Below are 17,243 nucleotides of genomic sequence, written 5' to 3'. Positions count from 1 at the left end.
TTCCAATGGTGTTCTACTCCCCCACCTGGGCTGAGCGGAAAGTCATCAGAAGAAGGAGTCCATTCAAGTCAATGAGTTGTGCGCGTAATACAGGACAAGCCAGATTCACCAGAGCAAGACACACTTTTTGTACCTGCTTTCTGTTCTAGCAAAGATGAAGATCCTACACAAAGGATCTCCCTTTATTAACTCATAATTCCCTAATAAAGTATATGAAAATGGGTTACTATCACCCGATAACTAGAAGTGCTCAATAAAGAGACCAACTTTATTCAGTGTGCTTAACCAGTAAAAAGATTGTTAATGACTCAAAGGAATATGTGTATTTCACATCTCCGGTGGATTCTGTGCTAATGACAATCACACATAAGTATTTAGACTGAAGCCATTCACTGTAATTAAAAGTTCTGCTTCCGTTTCTTTTTGATGATCTAACCAGTTTTCTATGCAGATGAGATTCTCCTCTGTGCGGTGCTTCTCGCCCCTGGCATATCTTCAGTCCTTAATTTGTTTAAAGGAGATTGTAACCACCTAATTAATCATTTTCGTGACCTTCAGCCTTCCTCGTCTTCCAATGCTTCAAATCAAATCACCAGATTTATGATCTGCTTTTTACAGCAAGTATTCTTCTTGAGAAAGCATTGTGGGTCACACTCAGTAATTCACTGTGCATCAAAGTCTGTGTGTGCCTCTTAAAATTCACATTAGACAATGTTCACATTTGCATTATACACCAAATGGTATTTTAGGAAGATAATCAACTTACACAATTTATGCATTATTTAAATCTCCTTTCAGCATGATGCTGCATGTCTACTGCACAGGAGGAAAGTACATTCTGCACAGTGCTACAAACGTACATGACTATAATGACACAGGCTGAGGAACTGTATCTATGCCACTTCGTATGTCATTTTGCCATGGAGTTATCTGTAACTAAAGGTGGCCGTAGCTGGTGGTTAAACACTTTGTTAGCAGATAACTATTCCTCTCAATTTCTCCCATAGATATGCACACTCATAAACATTAGCATGTTTGGCCAACATCCACCTTAAAGGGGTACTATGTCCCTAGACATCTTATCCTCTATCCAAAAAATAGGAGATAAGATGTCTGATCGCGGAGGATCCCAGCGGTCTCCGGGCCGGCCCGCAGCATTCTGAACATGTAAGCTTGGAGCTTACGTGTTTGTGATGTTATGTTGTGCCCCCTCCATTCATGTCTATGGGAGGGGGCGTGCAAGCTGGTTTATAGCCTTCACGCCTCCTCTCATAGACATGCATGGAGGGGCATGACAGCCGTGGTCCCCCATCATCCGGCACGGAGCAGCATTCACTACGAGCACTGGATGACTGGGTTGCCATACCGGAGATGGTGAGGGATCCCAGCGGCCGGACCCCACCCCCAATCTTATCCCCTAGCCTTGGAATAGGTGATAAGATGTCTAGGGGAGGAGCACCCTTTTAAGTGATAGTGACATACTGAGATAATGGCCAGAATCAGACATAACTCCAAACCACAAGACCTAAGTGTTTAAGGAGGCCGTATATTTTGAATAAAAGTATGTTGATGGTTGAACAATAGTTAAACAATAGTCCAATTATTCACAGATGCAGCCATACACATTGGCAGTGACATGACAGTTAAAGGGGTCATCCCACCATTCTGGCTGGTGATTGGAAGAGTGGCTATGTTTCAGAAGGTGGAGGCCAGAGCATTCAGCAGGGAGAATCAGGCACTGTTCTGGAGATAGGGGATATGTTTAAAATACACTGCTCAAAAAAATAAAGGGAACACTAAGATAACACATCCTAGAGCTGAATGAATGAACTAATCATATGACATACTTTCATCTTTACATAGTTCAATGTGCTGACAACAAAGTCACACACAAATTATTAATGGAAATCAAATTTATCAACCCATGGAGGTCTGGAAATGGAGTCACTCAAAATCGAAATGGAAAACCACACTACAGGCTGATCCAACTTTGATGCAATGTCCTTAAAACAAGTCAAAATGAGGCTCAGTAGTGTGTGTGGCCTCCATGTGCCCGTATGACCTCCCTACAATGCCTGGGCATGCTCCTGATGAAGTGGCGGATGGTCTCCGAGGGATGTCCTCCCAGACCTGGACTAAAGCATCCGCCAACTCCTGGACAGTCTGTGGTGCAATGTGGCGTTGGTGGATGGAGCGAGACATGATGTCCCAGATATGCTCAATCGGATTCAGGTCTGGGGAACGGGCGGGCCAGTCCATAGCATCAATGCCTTCCTCTTGCAGGAACTGCTGACACACTCCCGCCACATGAGCTCTAGAATTGACTTGCATTAGGGGGAACCCAGGGCCAACTGCACCAGCATATGGTCTCAAAAGGGGCCTGAGGATCTCATCTCGGTACCTAATGGCTACCTCTGGCAAGCAAATGGAGGCCTGTGCAGCCCCCCCCAAAAGAAATGCCACTCCACACCATTACTGACCCACTGCCAAACCAGTCATGCTTGAGGATGTTGCAGGCAGCAGAATGTTCTCCACGGCATCTCCAGCCTCTGTCACATCTGTCACATGTGCTCAGTGGGAACCTGCTTTCATCTGTGAAGAGCACTGGGCGCCAGTAGCAAATTTGCCAATGACCATTTGAGTGGACACATGCACATCTGTGGTCTGCTGGAGGTAATTTTGCAGGGCTCTAGCAGTGCTCCTCCTGCTCCTTCTTGCACAAAGGTGGAGGTAGCTGTCCTGCTGCTGGGTTGTTGCCCTCCTACGGCCTCCTCCACGTCTCCTGATGTACTGGCCTGTCTCCTGGTAGCGCCTCCATGCTCTTGACACTACGCTGACAGACACAGCAAACCTTCTTGCCACAGCTCGCATTGATGTGCCATCCTGGATGAGCTGTACTACATGAGCCACATGTGTGGGTTGTAGACTCCGTCTCATGCTACCACTAGAGTGAAAGCACCGCCAGCATTCAAAAGTGACCAAAATATCAACCAGGAAGCATAGGAACTGAGAAGTGGTCTGCGTTCACCACCTGCACAACCACTTTTATTGGAGGTGTCTTGCTAATTGCCTATAATTTCCACCTTTTGTCTGTTCCATTTGCACGACAGCATGTGAAATTGATTGTCAATCAGTGTTGCTTCCTGAGTGGACAGTGTGATTTCACAGAAGTGTGATTGACTTGGAGTTACATTGGGTTGTTTAAGTGTTCCCTTTATTTTTTTGAGCAGTGTAGATGAATAACCCCTTTAAAAAGTCATTCAAACTGGTCATACATGATCAATGACAAGGGGGGGGCAAGGATGATCAATCTTTCTAGGAAAATTCTGAGAACATTCTAACAATATACTTTTGTGAACGACCGTTTTTCCGCCCAACCTTTGCATGGAAACTCAGCAGGTGAGCGTGCATCATACCCGATGGGTCCTGGTTGCTATCAGCAACCAGGACCTACGGCTAATTCCAGACATCGCCAATTGGGCTGATGTCCGGCATTAACCCTTTAGTCAAAAATGCGGTTAATTCCCTTGCTGGTTAGCTCAGTGGGCTTATCGGGACTGCCAGCTGAGAGGATGGGGGAAGGTCTCTTACCTTCTTCCTCAACGTCCGATCGTCGCTCTATTGCTCCATGCCTGAGATCCAGGCAGGAGCAGTGGAGTGACGATAACACCGATCAATACTATGCTATGGCATAGCATTGATCAGTGTCTACAATCAAGGTATTGTATGTTATAGTTCCCTATGGGGGCTATAATATTGCAAAAAAAAAAAATGTAAAAAATAGAACTCATTAATGTGATTTAATCCCTTCCCTAATAAAAGTTTGAATCACCCCCCCTTTTCACATTTAAAAAATAAAATATGTAATAAAAAATAAACATAAGTGGTATCGCCACGTGCGTAAACGTACGAACTAGAGAAATATAATGTTAATTAAACAATGGCGTACACGTAAAAATAGCAAAGTCCAAAATTGAGTATTTTTGGTCATTTTGTATACCCTAAAAAAAACATAAAAAGCGATCAAAAAGTCAGATCAAAACAAAAATGGTACTGATGACAACTTCAGATCACAGCGCAAAAAATTTGCCCTCAAAGCACCCCCTATGCAAAAAAAACAAAAACGTTATAGGCGTTAGAAGAGGACAATTTTGAACATACTAATTTTGGTGTATGAAGTTATCATTTTTTTTTTAGCAGTAAAAAAAAAATCAAACTTATATAAATTGGGTATCCCTGCGACTATACGGACATACAGAATAAATATAAGGTGTCAATTTTACAAAAAATTGCACTGCATAGAAACGGAAGCCGCTACATTTTTATTTATTTTTTTCAATTTTGCCCCACAAATTTTTTTTTCCTGGTTGTGCCGTAGATTTTGTGGTGAAATTATTAATCATATTACAAAGAAAAATTGTTGGCGCAAAGAACAAGCCATCATAGGGGTTTGTAGGTGGAAAAGTGTATGATTTTTAGAAAGTGAGGAGGAAAAAACGAAAGTGCAAAAATGAAAAATGGCCAAAGAGGGAAGGGGGTAAGGGAACCTGACATCAGTTTATGCTGCCCAAATAGCAGCATGATACCGGGACACTATAATTTACTCTAAAACACTTGGCGTTTCAGAGAAAGAATAGTTTAAAAATCCAGCCAGATCATAGTTAACTAGTGGTAGTGGCCTTGGGGGACCAACTAACTGATAAGTAGCTCCTGTGTTGTCCTTCCTTTTTCTGATGACGTTGTGCTCCCTCGCATATCAGAAGTTTTCAAGAAAGTGAGAACCTTTATTTAGTGTGCTATAAAAAGATTGCCCATGACTACTGAATAAGTGTATTTCACATAGTCAGTGGATTCTTTGCAGTCTCATGGCTCCCTTTGACTTTTAAGGAGATAAAAGATCTGGAGTTGATTCCAAGTGTTGAATTTGCATTCGGTAGCTGCTCATGGGAACTCTCAATGTGTAGTCCAAAGATGTGGCAATGCAAGCATAGAAAACTGGAAAAAACCTGAACCGATCTATCAAAGAGATAGCTGAAACTAGTAGCCAAGTCAACAACTTGGTACATTTCTAAAAAGAAGCAGAGCACTGGCTTAGCAACATGAAAGGCCTGGAAGAGTATGGGGGACACCTCAAGTGAAGGATTGCAGAATCATTTCCTTAGTAAAGAAAACAAACTCTTCCCAACATCTTGCAAAGTCAAGAACAATCTCAAGGAGGTAGGCATATTGAGGGAGATTTATCAAAACCTGTGCAGAGGAAGAGTGGGGCAGTTGCCCATAGCAACCAATCAGATTGCTTCTTTCATTTTCCACAGGCCTCTTTAGAGGCCTGTGGAAAATGAAAGAAGCAATCTGATTGGTTGCTATGGGCAACTGCACCACTCTTCCTCTGCACAGGTTTTGATAAATCTCCCCCATTATTGCCAAGGTCTACAATCAAAAGACCCCTCCGTGAATGTAAAGACAGAAGTAAATCTAAAGATACAAACCACTGCCAAAACCAGAAGATATTGGGTAAAAAAGCTGCCCATTTCTGGAACAAGATTCTTTAGACAGAATAATGGGAAGAGAACAAACTGAAGGAAGACTGGAAAGGTTCATGATCCAAAGCATACCGCATTATCTGTAATCTGGCATCAATAGCTGCCAATAGAACTGGGGTAAAGATGTTTCGGAATGTGACTGCAGATAGTTGAGCTGTAGCAGTAGGAGTTCTAAAGTATATTGAGGTATGCAGTCAAATGCAGCAAAAATGCTCATTTTTAATTGGGAACCTGTCGCTAGTTTCATGTTCCTAAGCTGCGGACAGCACGAAACACTGACCAACAGAAGGTTAAATCTGTCGTTTATAGCCAGTGGACTGCCCAGGTAACTAGAAACTCCAAACAGCACAGCCACTCAGAGTGAACTGCAGATCATTATGATTAGGGAGCCGTTTATTGTTTTGTGCTGTCGGTGGTTTGGGCAGCATTAAACTAGTGCCAGGCTATCTTTAAGACAAAGAAATAGAATATTCCACCTTTAATGTGCAGGTGAACAGTGCACAATCATTGACCAGCATATTTGGTATCAATATAAGAACATAAACGGTCTTTGTAACACCAGCAATGAATACAGTTCCAGATTATAGTTTACTGAAACAGTTTAACTTTAACGCAAAGGTAACTTGTACAAATCTGTAATACCTGAAATGATTACTCGTGCCGACTGCAATCTCCGCTGGGGGCTCTGGTATTAAAGGGGTATCCGCCCATAGACATATTATCCCCTATCTCCCTTCTGTACCTGGCGTTCCTTTAGAGCATTGGGTGCAGCGCCAGAGGCTCGTGATGTCATGGCCACACCCCCTCAATGCAAGTCTATGGCACGGAGCAAAGTTCTCTACGTGTACCGGTTGTCTGGGGTGCCGCAGCCGAGATCACAGAGAACCCCTTTAAGCGGTCTCCCTTTGTGATACAGCTTTTATGACAATCTTTTTCTCTTTCTGAAGAGCAGCTCTTGTATAATACTGACTACCACTCTGTAAAACAGTCCTTGTAACAGGATTGCTGCACCACACATGCACCAATCTGATACTCTGCACACACAACAAAACAGGTACAGTTCTCCGTTTTATTGGGAAGCCTGGTCACAGGTCCTTCAACTGGGCTGAAGTTACAACCTAACCCTTTACAGAGTTGAGAATGCTATTAAATAGACAAGTAGCAACTGGATGTGCCTCATTTATAGGTCTGAAAAAGTGTTACTAAGGAAGGAAAGTTTGCATCTGGTGATGTCCATGGATTCCATACTTTAGACAGTCATTGACTAAAAGTTAGGGATCGACCGAATATCGGTTTGGCTGATATTATCAGCCGATAATCGCGATTTTGGACATTATCGGTATCGGCAATTTCCCCGCCCCCGGCCAGAGACGACCATCGCCACCGCTGCCCCATTGCCTCCCCCCATCCTCTGCCCACATACCGCCGCCACTACACCATTGCCTCCCCCCATGCCGCTGCCCCATCGCCTCCCCCCATCCCTGGTGTTATAATTACCTGTTCCCTGGGTCCGCAATCCTTCTGGCTTCTGCACTGTTGCTGTGTGCTGCGTAATGACGAGTGACGTCCCCGACGCAACGTCACCATCAGTGCGCACAGTGACAGCACAGGAGCCAAAAAGATCACGGACCCTGGGAACAGGTAATTATAACACCGGGGATGAGTTATCGGCCTGAAAGGTGACCGATTATCGGTATCGGCCCTAAAAAATCGATATCGGTCAATCCCTACTAAAAGTATTTAGCAGGTACATTATGATGCTTTAGAAATTTCCAGATCGAACTCGCAAAATGGTAAATGAGTTTCAAAGGAATCTATCAGCAGTTTTCAGTCCTTAAAGGGGTACTCCGCCCCTAGACATCTTATCCCCCATCCAAAAGGATAGGGGATAAAATGTCTGATCGCGAGGGTCGAGCCACTGGGGACCCCTGCTATCTCAGCTGCAGCACCCCAGACATCCAGTGCACAGAGCAAACTTCGCTCTGTGCTGGATGACTGGCTATGCGGAGGCTTGTGACATCACGGCCACGCCCCCTCAATGCAAGTCTATGGGGGGGGGGGGGGGGGCATGGCCGTGATGTCACAAGCCTCCGGCACTGCACTTGACCCTCTAGACAAACGGCGGGTGCAGCAGGGAGATCGCGGGGGACATCTTATGCCCTAAATTTTGAATAGGGGGTAAGATGTCTAGGGGCGGAGAACCCCTTTAATACCGCTGACAACATATGGTTGGGAGAGTAGTAAATACATAGGGCTGGTAGAGTAGTAAGTATATACTTAGTGTTCTAGTCAAGCAGGCGTTTTAATTTCTCAAGTGCAGCTATTGCAATTGCCCAGGAGATGGATCCTTTAAGCCAAGTGCAAAATTCGCATTAAGGATCCGTCTCCAATGCAGCAGTGGATAATGGTGCCCAGGACCTTGAAGTGGACCTGTCAGCAGAGAATCAGGAGTAATAATAAGCATATGGCTAAATATGACTAGTCATCAGGCTTCCGGACATACCTTTTTTTTTTCATGCACACAGTTCTTCCAGTGCAGATACATAAGCATTTTTGTTATTATGCAAAGGAGGCTTAAAAGCCCAGGAGGGATATTTCCCTGTATGGCAAGAGCCTAGGTCAGTGGCCTTCAACCTGCGGACCTCCAGATGTTTCAAAACTACAACTCCCGGCATGCCCGGACAGCCGATGGCTGTCCGGGCATGCCGGGAATTGTAGTTTTGCAACATCTGGAGGTCCGCAGGTTGCAGACCACTGGCCTAGGTAGTTCCAGCCCATCTCCTCCTTATGACCGCACCCAAGCCTGCTTGCATTCGCAGCCACTAGATAAAGTTGACATTGGCTGGCTAACCCTGGGCTCTTACAATACTGGGGAATGATCACCGGGCATTTGAGCCTCTTTGCATAATAAAAAAAAAGGCTTATATCTTTGCACTGAAAAAAACCATGGAGCTAGAAAAAGGTATGTCCAGAATTCTGATGACTAGTCCTATTAAGCCATGTGCTTATTAAAGGGGTATTCCAGCTTTATACATCTTATCCCCTATCCAAAGAATGTCGGGGGCTGCAACAAGATTGCGGGGTCCCCGGGGGCGGGCACCCTGCAATCATACATCTTATCCCCTATCCTTTGGATAGGGGATAAGATGTATAAAGCCAGAATACCCCTTTAACATCCATTTTCCTGCTAACAGATTTACTTGCCATGAAATACAATATGCATAACTGGAACCCAAGAAATGTTCTTACTCCTTTTCCTGTTCTATATATAAGGCTTAAAACTGCAAACAGATTAAAATGTAAAGCTGGTCAATGCAGTAATATTTTACATGCAGGCAGCAAGATAAAATGGCCTATTTGTTGCAATGAAAACGTATGGCGAGAAAAACCTGGTGATCACAAACACCTGCAGTACTGACAGCTTACGCACCCTCCAATAAAATTAGCATTTTCCTAAGTAAAGGATTGAACAATTCGCAGTGCCTTAGAAAAGAAAGGCATTGCTGTCAGCACCATCTAATGGACATCTCAAAATACACTGCTTACAAACTGAGAACAAATGTGAAATGATTAAAGGGGTATTCCAGGAAAATACTTTTTATTTATATATCAACTGGCTCCAGAAAGTTTAACAGATTTGTAAATTACTTCTATTAAAAAATCTTAATCCTTTCAGTACTTATGAGCTTCTGAAGTTAAGGTTGTTCTTTTCTGTCTAAGTGCTCTCTGATGACACATGTCTCGGGAACCGCCCAGTTTAGAAGAGGTTTGCTATGGGGATTTGCTTCTAAACTGGGTAGTTCCCGAGACAGGTGTCATCAGAGAGCACTTAGACAGAAAAGAACAACCTTAACTTCAGAAGCTCATAAGTACTGAAAGGATTAAGATTTTTTAATAGAAGTAATTTACAAATCTTTAAGCATGAACAACGTTTTCAGCTCACCCTCAATGGCCCCCGAAAGCGCACGGACTGTGCAAGGCGGCACCACTTCAATAGGAACAAAGAATGGAATGTCCAGCGCAGAAGATCGTGCAGAGATGAAGTTTGTTTATTGATAAAAAGCCATAACAGGGGTAAAGTAACGCGTTTCAGGTGCGTTAGCACCCTTAGTCGTACATAAGATAAAACCACAAATGTTTGTGTATTTATAGGGGAAATGACGTGACTCTCACAGGTGGGTGGCAACTGAAATTAATCACATGGCCATCCTCCAGGAGTCCGCATTTTAACCCTTTACAATCAATGTGAGTATACAAAGTTTAAAATACATGAATAAATATAAGACAAAAAACGCAATATGATGCATATACATTGTACAGGGAATATACAAATGATCAAAGTAGAATAACATATCAATATCATCTTGTGGTTCATTTCTTTCCACAATGTAGGCATCAGGTATTATGCTATATTTATTCTCTTGCTCCTCTTTTCTTATAGTGCTTTTTCCATTCAGTCCTTTTGATTCCATTATCCAGGCAGGTATTCAGACTGACTAGTGACATGTGCGGCTTTTCTTCGCTAATATGCTGCATGCATAATTATATATATTTTTGGGGAATTTAATATGTTATTCTACTTTGATCATTTGTATATTCCCTGTACAATGTATATGCATCATATTGCGTTTTTTGTCTTATATTTATTCATGCATTTTAAACTTTGTATACTCACATTGATTGTAAAGGGTTAAAATGCGGACTCCTGGAGGATGGCCATGTGATTAATTTCAGTTGCCACCCACCTGTGAGAGTCACGTCATTTCCCCTATAAATACACAGACATTTGTGGTTTTATCTTATGTACGACTAAGGGTGCTAACGCACCTGAAACGCGTTACTTTACCCCTGTTATGGCTTTTTATCAATAAACGAACTTCATCTCTGCACGATCTTCTGCGCTGGACATTCCATTCTTAATTTACAAATCTGTTTAACTTTCTGGAGCCAGTTGATATATAAAAAAAAGTTTTTTCCTGGAATAGCCCTTTAAGAATGGTGCTTAAATAGTGCGACTGTCCCAAGTTCCCGTTTCAAACCTCAATCACTGTTAACATTTTCATTAGCATGATAATAACAAGTTAAACTAGAATACTCATATTTTATTGCTTTGCCATCGAACTTTTGACAGGGAACAATTAATTCTCACCAGTCTCGAAAGGCGTATGAATGACACACAGTAATCTGTTACTAAGCACCTAACAAACAGTGTCAAACCCTAATGAGGCTTGGATTGGAAATCAATGGACCAACACTATTTTGGTTCAATGGAACAGAAAATTTAAGGTACATGATCGATTTCCCTCACCTCTGTCACACAATGACATGAGGACGTAACGATTTGCTTTGCCGATGAGGTGGGACCTATTTGGTCGGAGAGTAATTTGCTGAATAATTATGGTGGTCATTTACAGATTACACTAAAACCACTAATGGCAAAACCAAAACTGAGAGAAAATAATAACGTTCTCTATTTATGGTCAATATCCACATAGACAGTTTATCAGTCAGCATGTTCTCTTTACGCTTCTTTAGATAAAGCCATTCACCCTCAATAAAAATCAGCCAGTTCAATACCCAACAATTACAGCCATTCGAAAGCTTTACACTTAAACTTATTGCCATAGTGGGAGCAAAGGGAAATTACATACGATAATGATATTTATGTTTGGGTATGCTGAAATTGTCAATTATATCCAGGTGTCTAGATGTACTTGTTAGCAATACTGGGCCTATGGTTTGGAATACAGCTAAAGCAAAGACAGTTTAGGGTACGTTTACAGGGGTGGATTACCTGCGGAATTTCGGCAGCGTATTAGCTGCGGAAAATCCGCAGCTGATTTTGCTACCATTGACTTCAATGAGTCTGAAGGAAAATCTGCAAATCTTTCTCTAATGCAGATTTTCTGGTGACCCATTGACGTCAATGATAGCAAAATCCGCTGCAGATTTTCCGCTGCACATAGGCTGCGGATCTGTATTGACGTTTATATCATCTATCTAAACGTCGCAGATGCCGTGATCTGTATTGATCACGGCATCTGAGGGGTTAATGTTGGACATCGGCCCTATCGCTGATGTCCGCCATTATCGGCTGGTCCCAGGCTGCTGATAGCAGCCGGGACCTGCAGTGCATGACAGGAGCGAAGTACCTCTGCACCAGGATGTACATTTACGTCCGTGGTCGTTAAGGGGTTAACATGCATTTATATGCTTTCAGCTTTGTAACAACAGGTTGGGTTTGACCTTTTTCCGATCTAGCATGACTGTGCCTTAGTGCATAGAGCAGGGTACATAAAGGCATGACTGCGTGAGTTTCATGAACTAGAATGAAGATTCTAGTCATGTCCTCTCGCTCAACACCAGTGTTTGACCTTACAGATGCTCTTCTGGATAAAAGGACAAATATTCTCACAGACACTATGAAATCTTGTAGAAAGACTTTCCAGAAGATGGAAAGATGTTATTATGGCAAAAGTAGGTCCAACTCAATATTAATGCCTATGGATTCAGAATGTAATGTCCTAAAAGCTCCTGTAGGTGTAATGTGTACATGTCCAGTACTTTTATATCCAAAATTACATTATGAGCTACAATTGCTAAAATATTCCATCACTTCATGACTGAGGATCTGCTCTGCGGGCCCTTCATTCTGAGAGCCCGATAGTCAGCCTTGTAAAAGGCAGAACTGTGGACATCCCTAATGTAAAAATGTAGGTTACCCTTCATTTTAAAGCTCTTCACCCCCATTATATCCCAGTATACTGGGTTTAGTCCGGTTGAACATCTGTCAGATTCTATTTAAAACTGTCAATGCTGCCAATCACTTTTGCCTTGACTGATGTTCAATAAAAAAAAAGAAAAGAAGACAACGGGATCTATTCCGTCTGCCCTTATATTATCTCCCTTGTATTTTCATTTTAGGATAGATATATGTTTCTCCCAGGCATGCTTACCAACCACATCAGTCTGTTCCAAGCATCTAATCCGATTCAGAACAGATCCTTACCACTCTGGTATTGAGCAAAGCATTACAAGGGCTTAGCGTCAAGATCACACTCCGCCCCTCAATGCAAGCCTATGGGAGGGGGTGTGACAGCAATCACGCCCCCTCCCATAGGCTTGCATTGAGGGGCAGAGCGTGACGTCACACGGGGCGGAGGCATGACGTCACACGCCGTTGGCCCTGTGGACGCCGGTAATCAGACCCGGCGCGAACACGCTCCGGGGACTGATTATAAACGGGGTGCCGCGTGCAAGATCACGGGCATTCCCAGCGCCGGGACCCCCGCGATCAGGCATCTTATCCCCTATCCTTTGGATAGGGGATAAGATGTCTAAGCACCGGAGTACCCCTTTAATGTGTACCTGTTTATCACAGAAAAAAATAATGCTTCTGTATGTTACTCACTAGGTCATGCAGATTCTGTAGATTTTTTCATTTTTTTATATATATTTCTAGCTTCTATATTTGGCTTTAATATCCCTCTGTTCTGATGCTCACTCATTCTGACATCCCATGATCAGGAAGGGGCGGGTTCGAGGCAAGCACCGAGCATGAATCTGACAGTGCCCATTTAAAAATCACTAGTTGTAATGAATTTGTCAAGGACTAAAAGGCACAGGGTTGTTGTTTTTTTCATACCGCAATACCCCTTAAAATATAACCTTTATTGAGATCCAATTAAAATTAAAAATTATTTAAATTTTAAATTGGATCTCAATAAAGTTAATATTTTAAGGGGTATTGCGGTATACACAAGTAACACGTTAAGCTCCTTACACTCACGTTATCATTTTTCTTTGGTAAACTAATGATTCTTTTTTGTCCCACATTATTTTAACTAATGCTGGTTTTTGTGCACTATAAATAATATTTTGTTTACAGACATACAAGTGTTTCCTATAGTGCATTGAAATACTTGTATTGTATGCATCACTATGTATTCCATTGTATCATTACGTGTCAGTACAAAACTGACAGGCCCTAGCTGGATCATGCCTAATGCATGGCCTAATAGGAACCTAAGCCCCTTTCACACTATATAGTTGTTCCGTTAAAAGACCCGTTATAAACTTTCATTAGAAAAGCCTAAAAAAACTGATTTTAAACGGCTGTTACAAAATCCCATTAAAGTCTATGGGATTTTTTGATTAATCATCATGACCCGTTATAGCCCGTCATGAATAACGGACGTTATTTGTGATGGAAGACGGAAGAAAAAACGGCACATGTACTCATTTTTTTTCCGTCACAAGAAACTTAAATTAACGGACGTTATTTTTAACATTGAAATCTATGGCAAACGAATGAGCCTTTATGTCATCCGTTTGCACCTGGCTTATAATATCCGTTATTACTTCTGAGCATGTTCAGAAGAGGTGACATCAGCAGAGGGACTACTACTACTCCCCTCATGGAACAGACTTGTTTCCATGATGGGAGTTAGAGATGAGCGAACTTACAGTAAATTCGATTTGTCACGAACTTCTCGGCTCGGCAGTTGATGACTTATCCTGCATAAATTAGTTCAGCTTTCAGGTGCTCCGGTGGGCTGGAAAATGTGGATACAGTCCTAGGAAAGAGTCTCCTAGAACTGTATCCACCTTTTCCAGCCCACGGGAGCACCTGAAAGCTGAACTAATTTATGCAGGAAAAGTCAGCAACTGCCGAGCCGAGAAGTTTGTGACGAATCGAATTTACTGTAAGTTCGCTCATCTCTAATGGGAGTAGTAATTCCTCGGCTGAGGGAGTCTGCCGGTGGTTGGGGAGGCTACATTAGTGTTTGTACTACTACCCCCTTCTTGTTACAGACTCTGTTCCATGATGGGGGTAGTAGTACAGGGGCTGAGGAATTGATCGCACCTGAGACCCGATGCGATTAGAAGTTATTAAACAGCGGGCGCCATGCTCCACTCCCCTGTTATGTACGATGTAATTTACTTTCATTTTTTAATTCCCCGCCGGGAGCCCTGAATGGTGTAGTGAAGAAAACTTTTAAAGAGATGTAGGATGTCATTAACTATTAAAACACCATTATTGCCAGATAAAAGTGAACATTTTTGTATTGAACACTGTAATAGCAACTATATGCCAAATGTAAATTAAATTTATATCATGGAGCCAAGCAGCGTGATTCTGGCAGCATTGAAACTTACAACATAAACACATATAGCTTGCCTTTAATACAAGACATAAAAAACTAAATCATACTTAAAAAAAATTAAAATAAACATCTTACGGGTATTTCTGTTACTGAATGTAGAATGCCATTTCCAGTCAGGCTGTGTGATGTTTTTCAGGATGCACCTTCTGACTCCAGAACATCGTCTGTAATGGACCAAAAAATAATAAAAAATAATCCGCAAAGACTACAGACATATTTCATTATCTCTTTCTACAGAAACAACACGTGCAATGTTATACTAGGTACAGCTGCATTTTCATTGGATGGTATTTTCATGTGGGGTCAGCGTAAGAAAATAAAAGCAGTGTGCTCTAATACAGTGATCCCTCAACTTACAATAGTTTCAACTTACAATGGTCTTTTCTGGACCATCGTAAGTTGAAACCAGACTCAACATACAATGTACAGACAGTCCAGGTCTGTGATACGTGTCAATGGCTGGAAGAACCAACCAATCAGAATTTGCAATTTACTGGTAAACACCTGTATTACTGAAGTGCATGCACTGACTGGTGTCTGGTAGCGCCCCCTACAGTACAGGGAGGTATTACATGTTCTGTACACTTTACCTGTGCCAGGGTTACCTGCTCCTTTGGACACCAGGTGAGGGCGGCTCCATGTTACTTTTTAGGACATTGTGTGTACTGTACAGAACCCCGAAGAAGCTCCTGTCCTCAACATAGACCAGTGTTTCCCAAGCAGAGTGCCCCCAGCTGTTGCAAAACTACAACTCCCAGCATGCTGGGAGTTGTAGTTTTGCAACAGCTAGAGGCTCCCTGCTTGTTAAACACTGACATAGACAGTGATTTACAGCTCCCAGCAGATCTTTCTTACTATTATATGTAAGGACTTGTTTTATCTATATTAGTTATCTACTTATTTTTCTTTAATTCTCACTTTTTCCTATTTTTGGATGACATTTTGGTGCCTTTAGAACCAATTACCAGGTTTCCATAGAGTTCTGGTCTCAACATTCAATGGTTTCAACATACAATGGTCGTCCCAGAACCAATTAATATTGTAACTTGGGGGACCACTGTATACAACAAATCGTTCGAATACACTGCGCACGGTTTGACAGCTATGCCCTACGCAGGTGTTTGGGCATGCTGGGAGTTGTAGTTTTGCCACAGCTGGAGGCACACTGGTTGGGAAATACCGCCCGAAGCCATAATTTAATTGTACAAATAAATGTGTTTTTATCCCACTATGATATGAGCGATTATATATTGGCCTAACCATGGTGATCTCCTGTTAGTGCCCTCCTATGACACACTGCCCTGGAGTAGAACAATAACCATACAAAACAGTGGCTTTTTATAAGCTTTATACAGTATGGTACTCATTAGACATATAATACTTCTATACAGCTTCCTAAATGACAATGCTATAAAGTACTACCGTACACGGGGGGGGGGGGGGGGGAACACACTGAACAGGGCCACTGTACATAAGCCACACAATGTCTACATAATCTTATTGTACCTGGACCAAATAACAGCTTGATACAATGTTAACATATATTTCTATACAAGATTAATAGGGGTCACAATCAGCAGCTACTGCGCTACAGTATGTGAAGCCCCATAGGTGGCATAACCACAGGACTAGCTTTTAAAAGCCACCTTAGCCATTGGGCTGTGAAGATCTTAGGCTATGTTCACATTACAATTAGGGAGCTCTGTTGCACACACTGATCTCAGAGCTGCAGGGAGGTTATGACACTGGACACCGACGGATCTTAATCAGTCCCAATTACTTTGAATGGTGTCGGTCGGGGTTCCCTTTGATGCTCATTATTTTGTATGATTTTGAGAACAAACAAAGCAAATGGAGCTTTTTAACCCTGATGTGAATGTAGCCTTATACTAAATACTACCCCTAGATCAGTGGTCTCCAACCTGCGGACCTCCAGATGTTGCAAAACTACAACTCCCAGCATGCCCGGACAGCCAACGGCTGTCCGGGCATGCTGGGAGTTGTAGTTTTAAAACATCTGGAGGTCCACAAGTTGGAGACCACTGTCCTAGATGTTCTCCTGACCTAAAAAAAAAAATGAACAGGGTGGGATGTGTGACTGACAGCTGACATTTTCCAAGCTGAGATCCCCATTCAATTACAAGTGCCCCTCATAACTGGATTCTGGTAAAGCATGCAGCATGTATGTGTGACTGTACACAATGAGGGGGACCTGCGCATTATTATCCCAGGCTATCACCCCAGCTCCTCCAGGGACCACACTGCAACCTGCAGGCTACACACTCACGGAAACTGTGCTGTAAGGATCATGACTGCTGTGTTCAAAGAGGGCACAGGAAACATCCTGCAGGGCTAGAGGACCTGTGATGACGTCATGATCATGTGATCAGACACGTGTGTGTGGGAGGAGTCCAGCCCTGTAGTTCTTGTTTGTGTGAAAAAAATATTCTTAGTAGGTGAGAGAAGAGGAGCTTCATGATCCTTAGACAAACTCATGAGTGCTCCCCCTGTTCTACACAGATATACACAGCTC

General features: G+C 42.6%; 1 protein-coding gene across 5 annotated transcripts in view; it reads right to left on the bottom strand.

Moving 5' to 3' along the window:
- The window catches only part of FARS2 (phenylalanyl-tRNA synthetase 2, mitochondrial), a 397,026-nt gene extending 379,901 nt beyond the window's left edge, over positions 1-17,125 (bottom strand). For 4 of the 5 annotated variants that reach the window (XM_056521084.1, XM_056521086.1, XM_056521087.1 and 1 more), the window contains exons 1-2: positions 16,998-17,125; positions 14,786-14,874 (exon numbers count right to left, since the gene is read on the bottom strand). In XM_056521084.1, the coding sequence (XP_056377059.1) occupies positions 14,786-14,874; positions 16,998-17,053 (145 nt within the window). In that variant the 5' untranslated portion in view covers positions 17,054-17,125. The other variant, XM_056521085.1, reaches the window with a different exon arrangement.
- Between the last annotated feature and the right edge of the window lie 118 nt (positions 17,126-17,243).

This window comes from Hyla sarda, chromosome 5 (genome assembly GCF_029499605.1).
Source record: "Hyla sarda isolate aHylSar1 chromosome 5, aHylSar1.hap1, whole genome shotgun sequence".
NCBI classification, from domain to species: domain Eukaryota; kingdom Metazoa; phylum Chordata; class Amphibia; order Anura; family Hylidae; genus Hyla; species Hyla sarda.
This window is presented reverse-complemented; position numbering and strand designations above follow the sequence as displayed.